The sequence below is a fragment of the Malaya genurostris genome, chromosome 3, assembly GCF_030247185.1.
Source record: "Malaya genurostris strain Urasoe2022 chromosome 3, Malgen_1.1, whole genome shotgun sequence".
Classification (NCBI taxonomy): domain Eukaryota; kingdom Metazoa; phylum Arthropoda; class Insecta; order Diptera; family Culicidae; genus Malaya; species Malaya genurostris.
Window position 1 is genome coordinate 229,938,425 of NC_080572.1, and position 17,021 is coordinate 229,955,445.

Genomic DNA, 17,021 nt, shown 5'->3' on the forward strand with positions numbered 1-17,021 from the left:
AATGAATCGTATGGGACATTGTAATCTTGAGTTTATCTTTGACTTAACATTCTATTGTAAAAAACATGTTCAATTAATAAAGCAACTAATTTAATATTAAACATTAAAATATTTTTCAATGGTCAAAGCAAAATTGTGGAAGGTTTTGTAATAACAAATCGTATTGTTTTTCTACAAAATTTTTTATTCGGGTTGAAATGAACATGAATCATATTCAAAAATTTACTGTTTTGTTATTATAAACAAGCTCCATTTCTATAAGTGCATATAAACAAGTTACAGTTTCTCTTTGTTTACTTTCTCTTCTATTAATTACAGAGCGGTTTCCACGTTTATCACTCAACCGACGACACGACCAGGCACTCCGAAGAAAAATCGAAATAAAAAGTGTCTGTGAGTGATTTCCGTCAATTACCACAAATATAGCGGCCCCTTGATAATGATAAAATTATTCTTTTTAGGCAACACTGTTCTGGTTGCTATGCGTTATTTGTCAAGGAACCGCAATTATAGAAATAAACAAACAAACTGGAAAACTATCCCGTTCCATTGCCACGAAAATGCAAGAAAAAGGATTAATTTCGGAATAAAGCGATCTATTCTCTTGTGTGCGGCCACATATTTCCAAATCTGTTGCAATAAAATGGACACAAGACGAAACTGAATTTATTATAATGTGTATTTGCTAATAATCAAGTAAAATTACTGTTTCTAAAAAAAAAAAAAACGCGGAGCAGGATGTTTATTTTGTTTATTATGCATTCAATTGAGACCAAAACCATTATTTCGTAACACTAGAAGAACCCTTACAGAAGTTTAAATCAATGGGAAAAGAACGATAATGAAATTGCTGCGTTCTGTGATGTCGATTTGAAACACCAGTATTAAATTTAAGCTATTTTCAAAGATCCTTTATACATTGAGTCAGTAACAATAAAATGCATTTATCTATGTCATTTATCTGCTAAATCATGCTAAAAAGATTGATTGTTTTCCATGAAGATCTTTATTGGAGATGCGTTTCAAGTCTTCTCAAGAGAATTTTCCAAGAATTATCCAGATGCCATACTAAAACTATTCTAGGGTTAGCAAAAGTCATAAAACAAAAGTTTGCTCAATGGCGCGAAAAAATAGTAATGCTAATGATACGATCTTAGAAGAAATTCATAGTCGCATAATTTGAAGATTTTATGAAAACTATGCAATGGTGTCAATTCATTTTTAAATTTTTCTAATGGTGTGAGATGCTGATGTAATTGATTGGTAACTGCTTTGGTATCAAATTTCCGGTGCATACAATTACTGGTGGTGCAAATAACATAATAAAACATATCCGTATCGCAAAAACAAAGCGCTTCACTTAACTTTAAGGGCCGATTCTTGTTTTTAGGCACAGTAGTAAAATGCGCGACTGGTATATATCGATTCGGAGTTAGTTTTGTTTATCTACATAAACATGTTTTTGAATAACAGTATCCAAGGTATCTGTTATTCGAAATCAATAATTTATCAAATCGAGTTGCCAGTTCTAACAAATTTTCAAGTAATTTCGTTCTGACATTTCGAGTTACTGAGGGGTAGTCAGATTTGCGATACAGTTTTAATAGACGAGTGGCAGGTCGTGTCGTCGACTCAACTCTTTGCATGAAACGATACCCGAAACTTTCGACTTTCAAACAGAATAGTGATATCAAAGAAAATCTTTTTAATCACATCACAATAATCGAAAGAGAGAGTGATTACAGAGAAACTGTCACTTGCTCATACGCCCTTTTGAAAAATTACCTGAGATATGTCAGAAAAATCTGGAACATTGGCAACTCTGCTCTTAAGTTGTCATCAGGAGGTGAATCAGAATATCGCAGCTTTGCTACTTGGTGACATATAGATTAGCTAGATCATCCACAACAGCAATAGAATTATTGCACTCGTTGACAAATACTGGTAAGTGTAGTCGCCCATAGGAAGAAGTAGATGTTATTTTTAGAACTGACTAAATATCATTTGAATGTGCAGGATCCTTTGCATCGCAGCGAATCTTAAATCATCACAATGACCACGCAACCAGGAGGTAATTTCCAGCTGGCTCCTCTCAGATCGGTGAGCGATTTTCTTCTGGAATCGGCTCGATTTCAACTACCTAACGTTCAGGATTTCGAGAAATGGGGAAATCGAGTTGTCAAAAATTTGCTTTACTACCAAACCAACTATTTTCTGATGAGTGGAGCAGTGTTTATACTGATTGGTTTGATACATCCGTACAAGGTCGTCCTCGGGGTCACGATCATTATGGCTCTCATGTACGTGTTTGTCAAGTTCTTTGCTGCTGAGGCACGCCGTTCTCTGAGTGCCGCTGCTGGACAGCAACAACCGAATAAATGGGCAGTTCTAGGTGGAGTCCTCGGATGCAGCTATTTGGTTCTGTTTGTTTTCGATGCCGTTCTGATTGTAATGTTTGCTATATTGTTACCATTCTCACGTACGTGTCTTGCAGAGGATGATATCATCTATTTGAGTGTTTTGATCAACTGTTTTTATTTTAATTTCAGTTACGTTTATCCATGCCTCATTACGTCTAAGGAACATTAAGAACAAGATTACCAACACTATCGAGATCGTTGGAGTGAAACAGAGTCCCATGGGACAGTTTCTGGAAGCAATGGGTCTGATGCCTGATGCATTCTAACTCAAAGTTTCTAGTAGAAATACAATCAGGCAGCTTAAGTTTAATAACGAGTCTTTCGCCAGTCGGTGTTTTTCGCATTGAAAAAACAGTCCAATGTAAGCTCTACCAAACTAAACATTTCTAGTTTTGTCTGTCAATGACAAATATGCGAACTGCTTCAAGTAAGAATAACTACGGTTCCATATTAGTGCATAAATCTCGAATGAAACACGAGAATAAAAAAATAATTCTTGTTAGATACTAGTCATTACTCACACAAATCATCGCTGAAAATGAGAAATGGTTTTTTCCCATTTTAGTAATAAACTATTTTGATATCGTTAATTGAAATTTAATATTACTTGTTTAGTATTATTAAAAGCGAACACCATGTTACATACTCGTTAAAATTCAACACCTCATTAGTATTCACGACAAGCTCTCTTACTCCTTATCAACTGGCTGCCCCGGGTGATGCACTTTGCAGTGTTTATTCCGGTTATGTGCCGTTGAAAAGTATATTTCGCAGTAAAAACACTTGAATGGTTTTTCCTGCGTGTGCCAGTGGAGATGGTTCTTCAGATGTTGACTACAAATATATGACTTCTCACATGAGTCGTAATGGCATTTGTACGGTCGCTCGTTGGTGTGATTCGCTCGGACGTGTTTTATCAATGCTCCATTAGTTTTATAAGTCTTTGGACAACCTTCGTACGGACATTGGTACGGTCTTTCATTTGTGTGAGTTCTCCGATGAGTTGCCAGTACGCTACTGGTACTGCATCGCTTGTCACAGAACTCACACTTGTACCTGGAATTTTGCTCGTGCCGGAACCGCATGTGAGCTTTAGCTTCACTGGATGTTTTGAAAGATGCTCCACATTTTTCGCAAACCACACGTTCTGTACAGTGCACTCTTCGTGTATGATTTCGTAATGAAGAATTCAGCCGGAAGAGTGCACTACAAATGTTACACTTGAATTTACGCTCCTGGTCGGAGTCTGTAAAATTGTTCGTTTCGCCTAGCTTGTGAACGGAGTCTGTGTGCAATTTTAAATATTCTCCGTTGTAGAATGTTTTTTCACACGATGCACATCGATTTACATCTGACCATTGCCTGATAGCAAATTCCACACAATGTATCTGGCTTCCATCGCGATGCTTTTTCTCGTGCATCTCAAATTCTCGGCGTCCAAGGAAAGAAGTCGAACACTGACGGCATTTGTACATTTGTTTATCGTGTTTTTTGCGGAAGTGATTGACCAACTGCTTGTAGTCCTTAAAGGCTTCCGTACTGCCACATAGATGACATGGCGAATGGAGATGCATTTCACGATGCTTTTTTAATCCATTTTTGCTGCAAGAATGATAATTTATCAAATTCGAATACATAAAATTAAAAGTCCTATTTACGTTTGAAATTCCTGCTCACAAAAGGCACACACGTATTTGGCGTTTACTTGGCCATGAACAGTCAACAAATGATTCTTTAGATCTTGATCTCGATGAAACGATTTGGAGCAAACGTCGCAACTGAGCAATAGGTCGTTTGGTTTGTGTACTGCTGCGTGCGACATAGCGTTGTAGTACGAATTAAAAACCAACCCGCAGATTTTACAGTAAGTGCGGTGTTTTTCTTTTACATGTTGAGTTGCTTGACCGGTGATAACCGGTTCGCATCCCTCAAGTAAACAAGGACGTTTTCGTATCGCTTCAATTCTTTTTCGTTTTTTGGTGGGTGTTAGTGCAGTATCTTCACTAAGGACTGTTTCTTCTCCTATTTCGATTTTTATTATCAGTTCGGTACTTTGTTCGTCTTCTGCGGTTACGTATTCTGTTGTTTCAGGATACAACTCATTCAGTGGTTGTGGTACATTTTTATCGAGGTCTGAATTGAGTAAGCTTTTTACTTTCAATGATTCGTCCATCAAATCATTTAATTCCATTATTCCTAGGCGTAATAGTGTTTGGCGGGATTTCTCTGAGCGTAACAATTTTTCAAGCAAAGCACATTTACCAGTGGTTTTTGCTTCGATTATTGCAAACAACAGTCGCAAATTGGACACGGTTTCTGTTTGATACTGAAGAATACTGTCGATTCGTTGAGCACAACTAAGGCAAAGACGTTTAGGTAGATGTTCGTCAATACTCTGGAAGTAACAAACTTTTAGTTTTTTTTGAATTTGTAAGCACCGAGTTTGTGTACATTGTCGTTGCCTTGTGAATACCATTCATGTAAAAGATCCTGATAGCTTTTCGCACTGGATTCTTCGATGACGACCACCGATACTGAATCATCTTCGCTGATATAATTCAAACATGCACGACAATTATTTGTCAGATTGAGTAAATCGAACATTTTTTTGAATTTTTAGTTATGGAATGGAAGTAAGCCAGTTGTTTATTTCGAAATTACCAAGAAAATTACGAAACAAAAAATTGCATGTTCAGTTTTGTTTATGTATAGTTTTATTACACACTGATAAAAATCGACACGTTGTGCAAAAGTCTGGCAACAATGCAACAACCGTTTCCGGCAGAGAATTTCGCCTAGCGGTTATTAACGGTTCTTTTCTGTCGGATTCTTGCCATACAAGATTGGCAGAGCCGTTTTGAATCGGTTCTACATTTTAAGCGTCTTGGTTATATTTTTTCAATAAAAGATACATATGAAAGGCCATAAGTTATTGCCCTTCATATATACTAATCATGTAAAATGTTATTGCCAATAACATTACTTTCTCACTACCAAACATACCCATATTTCAATCTCATTTACCTCGTCTCAAGATTCGTTTTTTGTATGTACATGCGGGAGTGACGAATATCAAATGAAGTCGAATAAAAAAAAAGAAAAAAGAAAGGGGAGGGAAATAAACAAGACACGTACGGCGAGATAATGACGCAATTTCGCCTGGAAAATTTTGACAGCAACCGGAATGCAGCCATCCTTCTGACGGTTGCCAGAATTCCTCACAAGCGGGGATAAGTGTTAACCACTTTAAATCTCATTTTATTACTAAAATTAGTATTAAAATGTACAAATGTAAATTCAATACATAACCAAAGCAATTTTTTACGATGTCATATGCAAATTCACTAAGATGCAAGAACAGATTATTTTTCACTTAGCTTTGATATGTTTTTCCTTTGAATGTGATATGTTTTGCTATTGATTCGAACTACATGTGCCAAACACTTCATTTTCTAGTGGAAATGAGTACAGCACAAATGTATGTGCAAAACTCTTGATTCGGTCAACTGTGTTTCAATTGAAATCTATGTGAAAAACAATGTGACATTCATATGTAATTAATATAGAATCGAGAGGTAAATATATATCTTATCGTTTTGATGTACATTTCAGATAAATGTAGCATGATTTTCACTTAATATCAACAGGTTTTTTAAAAGATATTTTTTATTCAAGCTTTACGTGGCCGAATTAGCCGATTTTTTAAATAAAGCTTTTTTTGAAATGGATCTCGTTGTCACTCTTTTTCTAGGATGAGAAGAGCTTCCATTTCCCTCCTGCGTGGGTTGAGGGACACATTGTTCGTGACTCGTCTCGTCATCCATTGCTGCATCGGTGGTTTTGTTGTTGAATTCCGTCTTCTTTTTCGTTTTCCTTGTTGTTCGCAGTCTTGAGCTCGTTGATAGCTGCTGTAGATGCGCCTTGTTGTACATTGGTTGCAGTTGGTGGTTGGTTTGATGGTGAAACAGGAGTACTACGCTCACTAGTTTTCGTTGTTGAACGGTTGACCTTGTCTTTGGTTGAAGATGTCGTTTTCGCAGTTTCAGTGCAAGGTTTACCGTAGTGTGCAGGTTGTTCTCATAACTGACATGTAACCAGCTGATTTTCATAGGTAATCAGCGTTTTACACGGATGTGTCCCGCCTTGACCACAAATGATGTAAGATGGAATTACCTTACGTAGTTGCTGTGCACCTCGTTGTTAACCGAAGCGAATGCAATTGCATCGCTTTCACGTTTAAACATAATGTACACACAGTTAGACGCCTTGTTGAAAATAATCTCACTTACATTATTAGCACAGACTAACAGACAGGACATTCAAATTAGATTCTTCAATCATTTTAACGGTCATTTCGAATATTCCCTTATTTGGGACAGTACTCACATGTGTCATGATCAGAGATGCCAGATATTTTCAGAGAAAATCTGTATTACCTTGTATAAAAAATTTGTATTTATCTGTATTCACTATTGAAATGAAATCACAGACTAACAGACATGACAGTATGAGTAAATTCTTATAAAAATAATTTTTCGTGATGCACTAGTTCCACCTATATTGTACTGCGCGAACTATTTACTATCGGTACACCCCTTGTGTTACGTAAAAGTTTTTTTACTAGTTGGTTTCCCCTCGTTTGTCAACACCGATCAGCTGCTTGCAGGGATGCCTGATTTCATCAAAATTTTTGAAAATGAATCGTCACAATAAATTTTTGGATTACGTTGATAATATATTTAACTTTTTCGCGATGTTGGAAGGTAACCATTTATTTGAGTCAACGTTGCTCATCTAGGCTATTTTTTATTGTGTTGGTAGTTTTCACACGAAATTAAGTGGCGGCAGACCAGAAGCAAGTGAATATTGTAACAAAACGGGTTCGATTTTGTACTGCGTTGGAGGATGAGAAGTAGGCATAATTCTGTATATAGTTTTGGCAATATGTATTAAATCTGTATCCTGCATGAAATTCGCATGAACGTATACAAATCAATACATTACAGGTAATTCTGTATGAATGGCAACTCTGTTGGTAAATGAAAAAATAAACACAGTCTAGATGACAGACAGGATGTTTTTGATAGGGTAACGTGGCGCCATCATGACACATGTGAGTACTGTCCCAAATAAAGGAATATTCGAAATGACCGTTAAAATGATTGAAGAATCTAATTTAAGTGTCCTGTCTGTTAGTCTGTGATGAAATTTCTACAATGAAATGATGTTGAACGCTAGTTCAACAGATTATAGTTAAAGAATGAGATTTTCAATGAGCATTTATTTTTCATATCATCGTAGTTCACAAAAATATGTAAAGACGAAATTTAATATGAATGTTTTTTGCAACCACAATCAAATTTCAATTCCATATATATTTCTAGATTTACAATTTGACATAATACGCAACTTCAAGTCAGGTCATACAACTGAATCGAGCTGGTGGATGGCATTAGCAGACCAAAAGAAGGATATGCTTCCCTCTTTTGGTCTGCTTATGTCAGCAAGCCAAAGGGCCCTGCTAATTCAGCAAGCCAAAGGGGCCCTGTTAAAGTGCAAGTGATAAATCTGCTCAGCTTTCCATCTGACAAGATCCTTTAATTTACTGTAAGCACAGACTAACAGACAGGACACTCAAATTAGATTCTTCAATCATTTTAACGGTCATTTCGAATATTCCTTTATTTGGGACAGTACTCACATGTGTCATGATGGCGCCACGCTACCCTATCAAAAACATCCTGTCTGTCATCTAGACTGTGTTTATTTTTTCATTTACCAACAGAGTTGCCATACATACAGAATTACCTGTATTGTATTGATTTGTTTACGTCCATGCGAATTTCATGCAGGATACAGATTTAATACATATTGCCAAAACTATATACATAATTGTGCCTACTTCTCATCCTCCAACGGAATACAAAATCGAACCCGTTTTGTTACAATATTTACTTACTTCTGGTGTGCCGCCACTTAATTTCGGGTGAAAACTACCAACACAATAAAAAATTGTCTTTATGAACAACGTTGAGTCAAATAAATGGTTATCTTCGCGAAAAAGTTAAATGTATTATCAACGTAATCCAATAATTTATTGTGTCGATTCATTCTCAAATATGTTGATGAAATCAGGCATCCCTGCAAGCAGCTGATCGGTGTTGACAAACGAGGGGAAACCAACTAGTAAAAAAACTTTTACATAACACAAGGGATGTACAGATAGTAAATAGTTCGCGCAGTACAATATAGGTGGAACTAGTGCATCACGAAAAATTATTTTTAAAAGAATTTACTCATACTGTCATGTCTGTTAGTCTGTGCTGTAAGTGCATTACTCGCTTTGGTCAGAATCAAGTTTGGCTCTGATTTATCGTGCTCACTCTGTCTAAATGTTTTTTTTTTGTGTTGATCATCAAATATCTGCAGACCAATTTTTACTTCAATTTGTGATTTGTCCGTTGATTAATAAACTTTCATCTCGTCACTGCAATCAAATACTAAAAGATAGCTCAGACAAAAACAATTTGATTTATCTTTTCTAACTTCTTGTGAAATCTGTATAACCTGTAATTTCATGCAGGATGCAGATTTAATACATATTGCCAAAATTATATACATAATTGTGCCTACTTCTCATCCTCCAACGCAATACAAAATCGAACCCGTTTTGTTACAATATTTACTTGCTTCTGGTCTGCCGCCACTTAAACTCGGGTGAAAACTACCAACACAATAAAAAATAGTCTAGATGAACAACGTTGAGTCAAATAAATGGTTACCTTCCAACATCACGAAAAAGTTAAATATATTATCAACGTAATCCAATAATTTATTGTGACGATTCATTTTCAAATATTTTGATGAAATCAGACATCCCTGCAAGCAGCTGATCGGTGTTGACAAACGAGGGGAAACCAACTAGTAAAAAAACTTTTACATAACACAAGGGGTGTACAGATAGTAAATAGTTCGCGCAGTACAATATAGGTGGAACTAGTGCATCACGAAAAATTATTTTTATAAGAATTTACTCATACTGTCATGTCTGTTAGTCTGTGTTATTAGCGTCTAGATGCATTCGTTCTTTAAGTAAGATTTCAATTTCATTTGCTGCTGGTCTAACTTTGCAACGCTTGAAATCTATACAAATTGAATTTGGTAGGCCAAGTTTCAGGCTTCGTTAAATCGTATTTGACCATTCTATACACTCTATTGTTCACTGCACTGCATTGTCTTTGTTTCTGTTGTTTCGACCGTAAACGATTTTCGACTGTGTCGGGTGAGATGCGAGCACGAGCTGGATGAACAGGTTTTACCATCATAACTTATAAAGTTAAGTGCATGAATTTCATGTGTTCTACAAGTAGTTATCTGAAAATAAAAACATCTTATGAGGTATACTAAAAAATGAATTATTTCTTGGTGAATTTCACAAAAGTTCGTAATAGCAAGTGATAGTTCATCTTTTTGCTTCGATTATTGTGTTGCGATTGATATTCGAGGATAGTTGCGAGATGAGCGTGGGAACGGTTTAGAAACTAATAGAAATGAAAGTAAACAAAAAGGAACTGTATCTGTCTAAAACGTTGTTTTTAATCACCAACAATTTATTTGAAATATATGTCGTAAAGTTACACACTTTTACGAGGTGTGACAATAAAATAATGATACTGATTTTATTGTCGTGCTTGTGGTTAGTCCGTGATCTCCTCTTCCCTTCAAACCTTCTCCTCTCCATTGATATATTTATCGTCGCTCTAGCATGTTTCGCCTGCTGTGTCGTGTTGAATAGACGTGTGTTAGTGGTGCTCGTCACAAAATATAAGCGACTCTTCTCAAGAGTAATGCGACTCGACAAAATTTGGCCCCAGATTGAGCGAAATAGTTTCGCAAACGTACACTAAAATTTTTAAAGTGCATGATAATAGTGTTAAAGCATAGAAGACGACGCGCGGTGCGGGAGACCAGTCGAGGTGCGGAGTTACCGAAGTTAAATCGAGGCAACCGTAAATCACGTCTACTATCACCAAGTACTCGAAAGATCATAAGCGTGTCCCAGTACCCACATTATCAGATCCGAATGGATTCCGAATCAATTCCGAATCGGCGAGAAATTTTCATTCGGAATTCCATGTGGAAATCATGTGGAATTCCGAATCAATTCCAACTCCAGTGCAACAACCGATTCCGAATGAATTTCGCCTACAACCGGTTGATTCGGAAATCATTCGGAATTGAGTGAGAAGATGCGGACTCAAATGTCATTTCGTCTTCTTCTTCTTCTTCTTCTTTCCCGATTTTGCACGTTTTCGTGCTTATTTTCAGTTTGTTTTTAAACGAAAACATTATATAACTGAATATAAAAATATAAATCTTCATGTTTTTCGGATATAGAGAACTAGTAAATAACCAATTCTTCTTAGAATTCTAACATAAACTGTTGAAATTCGCTGGAAATTAACAAAACGGCCTACCTTAGTCAGCATCATCCATTCCTCTAGCTGGAGTGTAGTGAAATGGCTTGAGTCGCCTAAATTTTACACTAACACATTCATAAAATGAGCGAATATTCAATGACATTTATAATGTCACTGTCAACCAGGTTGATCGAGCAGCCAGCTCAGGCGAAAATTCTAGCACTGAACCGATCGAGCACTAAAAAATCATGCAGTCGAGTAAGAATTCATTGCTCATTCCGTCATTCCGATAATGTGGGTATTTGGTATCTAAAAGGATCACCATATTGCAATATCCGCCCACCCAGTGACTATTTTTGTTCCCTAGAACAAAATTTGTGGTCAAAGGAACCCATTTTGGGTTGATTACGGAGATCCAGGCGGCCGTGGCGAGGGTAGTCGATGACATCCCAGTCGAAGCGTTCTAAGGCTGTGAACCATTTCGCGGTTAATTTTAACTTTTGGTTGAAATCTGACACTTGAGTGGTAATTTTGTGTCGAGTAGTTAAATTTAACAAAAACTGCGGCCCATTTCAAAATTTGACGAACGGAAATTTATTTAGGTTTATTTTCCACTGGAAATAATTTTAACTAAAGAATTAATCGCAAACGTACACTAAAATTTTGAAAGTGCACGTGTAGTGTTAAAGAATAGAAGACGAGGCGCGGTGCGGGAGACCAGTCGACGAGGTGCGGACGATGACGGAATGTGACGAGCCGACTGAATGGTACTTAACTCGTTTGGAATTCAGTATGATTTCCAAATGGATTCCGAATCAGATACAACAACCGACTCCGAAACGATCCGAGTAATATTAATTTCAACAGCTTCATATTTCTGTCGAGTTAACTGGGTCAGAAATAAAAAAGATAGTGTACTTTTTTTTTCAGTGCAACAAAATCAATTGTTTTGAAATTTTAAACAGCTGACAGAAGAGCGTTCATAATCATAAAAAATATGTAAACAAAAAAAATCAGACTTCAAATTTTATTTAATAATGTTCTTAGGGTTTCAATTATCCTGAAATGCAATGGATATTTTAACCAAGTTACCTACCCTATGTCGTATTTGTTTCAAGCCAGCCCGTGAATACAGCATTGCAATATCTGTGGAGGGAGCACCTGAAGGATTATATTCAACGTATGGAGATTTATTGAATGAAATTAGTTTTATTCCGCCACAGGTATGATTTTCGAATTATTATTAACATTAGAAATATTTGCCCTTCCGCTCAGTTAGTTTAAAATAAGAAAGATGACAATGTTCTAAAAAAATCATCCATCGTCTAGCCCTATAGAATCTAATCCAATGAACACAATGATCAAAACATTTCTTAATTTAGTTTCACAATGAGAACGAAAGGCTCTACGAGCAGTAAGCTTGAACAAATAATCAATAGCTCCTTCAAATGTCTAATGTTTATACGTAAATTCTATATTGTATATATATTTTTAGGAACTCGCAGAAGAACTTCCTTCAAATCTCTGTGGTGAGTGTATTCTCAGGCTGAACGATTTTGTCAAATTAAAACAGCAAAGTACAATTATTTTGCGTTTTTCTGTCGCTATGCTGAATGGTACAAGAAGCAACGATTTTCAACCTTTGATTGATCTACTCCGTACAAACAGTGAACTGCTAAAGCAACGGTTATGTTCACTGAATAACATTAAAGAAGAAGAATTTTCAGTCCAACAAATAATCAATAATTTGCTTATAAAAACGGAGCAATCGAACGAAAAGCAATCATTTTCCGAGACCATGGAGGTTGAAGAAATTGAAGTTAATGAATTGGATGAAGAATACACATCGCCCACGGAATTTTTCGAAGATGGAATGTCAGAAACCGAAGCAGAAAATGTGAAAAAACGAAAACGCAAACGAGATCAAACAGCACCAAAATCGGAACGAGAAGTTATCAGGAGAGACGGATGTCGCTACAAGATGTGTGGATTGAATGGTTGTAACGTAGAATATCAGCTTGGAGATCGTGGTTTATATTTGTTACACGAAAGGACCTTTCATCGGTGGGCATGTAATTTGTGTGGGCGCGTGTTGGCATCTAGGACTTCGTTTCGAAATCACGTATTGCTACACGATGGAGAAAAATCGAAATGTGAGTTCTGTGAACGGACCTTTACCACGAAAGGTAGCATGATGACCCATGTACGAGAATATCACAATACTTCCGGTGTTAACTTTACTTGTTTTTACTGCGGAATGGGTTTTATGGAGTATGTTGAGTACTAATTTTGTAGAATATGTCATATTTTAGGTTTGTTCTGGTTTCTTTCAGACAGAAAGATCATTTCGCGCACATGGTCGAACATCGTGAATGTAAACACTGCAATAAAAAGTTTTCAGACACGGCCAGTTGGATTGCTCATACACGAAGAAAGCATCCAGATATATTATTTACATGTGATCAATGCGATCGGACATCTTTGAGCCAGTTTTTTCTGGATCGCCATAAACGCATGAAACATTCTGCAGAAAGTATCATTGAACAGCAACCAAAACGGTTCACCATCATTGCTATCAACGGGGCATGCTTTCATAACTGTCCGCAGTGCAATGCACAGTTCATAACTGAACCATTACTGTTGCAACACAACGAAGAAGCTCATAAACGTACGGAGGCTGAAAAACAGGACAACACCATAAAACGTAGACCTAAGGAAGAGCGAGAAAAATTCGATTACCGTTATAGCTGCGACATCTGCGGTAAACGGTACAGATTTAAGAACTCTTTGTGGTCTCACAAAAATAAAGAACATCGTGGAACAGAACAGAAAGCAATTTGCGATATTTGTGGAAACCGATATAAACACCAATCGTATTTAACGGCACATCATGCCAAAATACACGCCACAGAATTCCCATTTAGGTGTCATCTTTGTTCAAAAGCATATTCGCAAGCTTCTTACCTAAAGGAGCATATGAAATCTCACGATCCGGAGAAAAGTTTCAAGTGCCATCATTGCGATTACCGGGCGAGGCAGGCACATGTTCTTCAAACACACATAACTCGAAAGCATACTTCAGAGCGGCCGATTCGTTGTCCAGAATGCGACAAAGGATTCATTTGCAGTGCAGATTTGCGGAGACACATCAGCGTACACAGTCAAGAGTTGCCCTTTCGTTGCGAAGAGTGTGCTGAAGCGTTTCGGCGTAAATGTGACCTCGGCTGGCATCGGTCGAAAGTGCACCTGGGGCTGGGATCTAAACAACGAAAGCAGCGGGATGATCTAAAAGGACAAACAGATGGTGATCTCGACATCTCGGAACAGAAATTAGATACTGCCTAAATATTGATGAAAAGTATAGTTTTGAAATAAAACTAAGTAGATATTTTTCACTATCAACTATATTTACCATATTCGAAATTAAATTTTGATTCAAACCGAAATTGCTATAAGCGTCAATTCTCTTGAAAATACGTCGCTGGATGGTGCAGTAACTACGCTATATTGCAATTTAATTTGGGTTTATAGTGCAATAGACTTTTTTTCACCGAGTTACAAATGAAAAACAACATCCAGACGCTACAGTACGGGTGAAATGTTTTTCTTGCAAAATACTCAAATTTTCTCCGCACTAACACGATACCACGTGTTCCTTCGTTGAGGGTTTCACCGGAAGTGAATCATGAACTAAATCCGTTTCCCGCCAACCCCGCCCCAATACACTGTTTACATAAAATGGATTTAAACATTATGGAGAGACTTTCGATCACTTTCGAAGGGCTAGCAATCCACGTGTACGGTGTATTTAGTTTATATTCTTCTAGTTTTATATATCAAAAATATTTTTGGTCCTACCGACACTCCAGCTTGCTTCCAGTGTCTTATTACCTACCAATCGCAAAACAACGTATATCTATCAGTTTTGCTCAAATTCAGTGAGAATAAAGCATAAAACATCGGGAAACTTTTTCACGGGCTCAATATTCCCCACTGGTGGTGATCAACGAGCGACAAGGCACCACTTTTGCCAGTTGTTTATTGTTTATTATTGTAAAATCAACAGACACATTGTAGTCCTAATGATAATTTCTAATACTAAGTAAAAAATTTGCTTGAATTGTTTTCCGTGAAAGGTTGAATTCAAATCCAGATGATACACGATTGAACGATCTTTGCAAGCCTATAACGGCACCGTTTGTTCCATAGTTGGTGCGACGTAGAGGTAGTCGAAGAAAGGCGTTGTTACGGAGAGCACGGGGACGAACATTAATATTAACCTCACGGAGCAAAGCGGGGCAGTCAATCCTATCACTCAAAATATCAGCTATCATCAAAGCACGCGACAGCTCTCGTCGTACTTGTAGTGTGTCAAGACCAATCAGCAATCCGTGACTTTCATAGCTCGGCAGTTGATGTGGATTATCCCAAGGTAATCGTCGAAGAACAAAACGTACGAATCTACGTTGTATAGATTCTATTCTATGAGCTCCATTGAGGTAAAGAGGGTTCCAGACTACTGAGCAATATTCCAAAGTAGAACGAACGAGTGTACAGTATAGAGTCTTCAGGCAATAAATATCATTGAAGTGCTTAGCCATTCTAAATATGAATCCTAATGTAGCGTTTATGCCTCGTTTACACTTCTGCTGGTTCCCAGCATGCTGCTGTCAGTGTTCTGCCCTCTTAGGAAAAAACGTTCTACTGTGGTCCAATGATCCAAAGTATTAGACCAACGAAGGACCACCGTTGAACGTTTTTTTCCTAAGAGGGCAGTACACTGACACCAGCATGCTGGCAGCCAGCAGAAGTGTAAACGGGGCATTACACTTCTGCTGGCTGCCAGCATGCTGGTGTCAGTGTACTGCCCTCTTAGGAAAAAAACGTTCAACGGTGGTCCTTCGTTGGTCCAATACGTTCAATCATTGGACCACCGTTGAACGTTTTTTCCTGAGAGGGCAGTACACTGACACCAGCATGCTGGCAGCCAGCAGAAGTGTAAACGGGCCATAAACAGCGTGAAGCTTTCGCAACAATGTAGTTAATGTGCTGTTTGAATGATAACTGCTCATCGAGAAAGATGCTGGAGGGGGCGCTGTCATGAGGTAAACGTTTAGTCTCGAGTACGATGTGTAGCGGAGGATGATGTCGAACACATTTCACTAGAGGAGACGGCGCAACGCAAATGTTGGGTGCGATATCGGTTTTACTGGAGAAGCAAAGGTCGAGCATTCGGCCATTCTCATTAACGATGTGGTTGAATTGCCGCAGCAAGTTGAGATTATAACCATCGAGCAAGGTAGTTATGCTAGCGTGAAATGCTGAAAGTGCGGGATCAGCAAATAAAAATCCAGCAGAAGTGGCACACCAATTCAAACTAGGGAAGTTAAAGTCTCCAACAACCAGGATTTCGTCGATGGGCAGCGCTTGATTAGATGCAATATCATGCAATGACTCGATATGTGACGTAATCAGCGACACATCACGACATCGATCCGGAGGAATGTAAATCACGCAAATGAAAAGCGAGAAATCAGCCAGTTGAACATGAACCCACACCTGCTCGACACAACGTCCCGGTGTGCTCTCAACCAGTTGAGCTTTTAAACGACGGTGAACCGCGATGAGCACTCCGCCTCCTATGCTCTTCGAACTGTTATGGGAGCTGCGATCGGTACGGAAAATTTCATAATTTGACCCATATCCCAGGACGGATATCGTATTTTCGTTGAGCCACGTTTCCGAAAGAGCAGTGATGTCGTAACAATCATCCGCGCATGCCAATCGGTAATCGTCAATGCATGTATTAACGCCACCTACATTTTGGTAGTAAACATACAAAGAACGACTGAAAACGGAAAGCGGGTCAGTGCTGGAAGCGTTCACACCATGCTCATACTTGCCGTCAATAGTGGTTTGGAAGACCCCTTCCACGCTCTCACGCACAGGACCGGGACGACTGGTGAACGCAGGCTGCAGAGGCTCGACTGTGGAGGGCGTATCAGGGGCTTCCATGAAGCAGATTTCAGTGCGTCCCAGTGCAACATCTATTTGTGCGGTACGCTCAACACTAGAGCAAGACGGCAGCTGATTAGGTACCGGAGGATGACAACTGGAAATGCGAAGCAGGTCAACACTGGAAAGCGGCTCATCGTAACTATACTTGCCATGAAGTGATGTT

At 38.1% G+C, this 17,021-nt stretch overlaps 3 protein-coding genes across 3 annotated transcripts; 2 read left to right on the forward strand and 1 right to left on the reverse strand.

Moving 5' to 3' along the window:
• Window positions 1-1,814: 1,814 nt before the first annotated feature.
• On the forward strand, window positions 1,815-3,021 carry LOC131437277 (PRA1 family protein 3). Its single transcript, XM_058606518.1, has 3 exons — window positions 1,815-1,944; window positions 2,017-2,479; window positions 2,550-3,021. Exons 2-3 carry the CDS (start codon window positions 2,053-2,055, stop codon window positions 2,684-2,686), a joined length of 564 nt encoding a protein of 187 aa, XP_058462501.1. The 5' UTR covers window positions 1,815-1,944; window positions 2,017-2,052; the 3' UTR covers window positions 2,687-3,021.
• LOC131437276 (zinc finger protein 888-like) lies at window positions 3,011-5,151 on the reverse strand. The gene is made up of 3 exons (XM_058606517.1): window positions 4,872-5,151; window positions 4,079-4,815; window positions 3,011-4,022 (listed from the first exon to the last, which is right to left on the reverse strand). The coding sequence occupies exons 1-3, from the start codon at window positions 5,022-5,024 to the stop codon at window positions 3,110-3,112; spliced, it is 1,803 nt and encodes a 600-aa protein (XP_058462500.1). The 5' UTR covers window positions 5,025-5,151; the 3' UTR covers window positions 3,011-3,109.
• Window positions 5,152-11,820: 6,669 nt separating this feature from the next.
• Window positions 11,821-14,256, forward strand: LOC131438374 (zinc finger protein 62 homolog). The gene is made up of 3 exons (XM_058608374.1): window positions 11,821-12,063; window positions 12,336-13,111; window positions 13,174-14,256. The coding sequence occupies exons 1-3, from the start codon at window positions 11,911-11,913 to the stop codon at window positions 14,183-14,185; spliced, it is 1,941 nt and encodes a 646-aa protein (XP_058464357.1). The 5' UTR covers window positions 11,821-11,910; the 3' UTR covers window positions 14,186-14,256.
• Window positions 14,257-17,021: the final 2,765 nt, after the last annotated feature.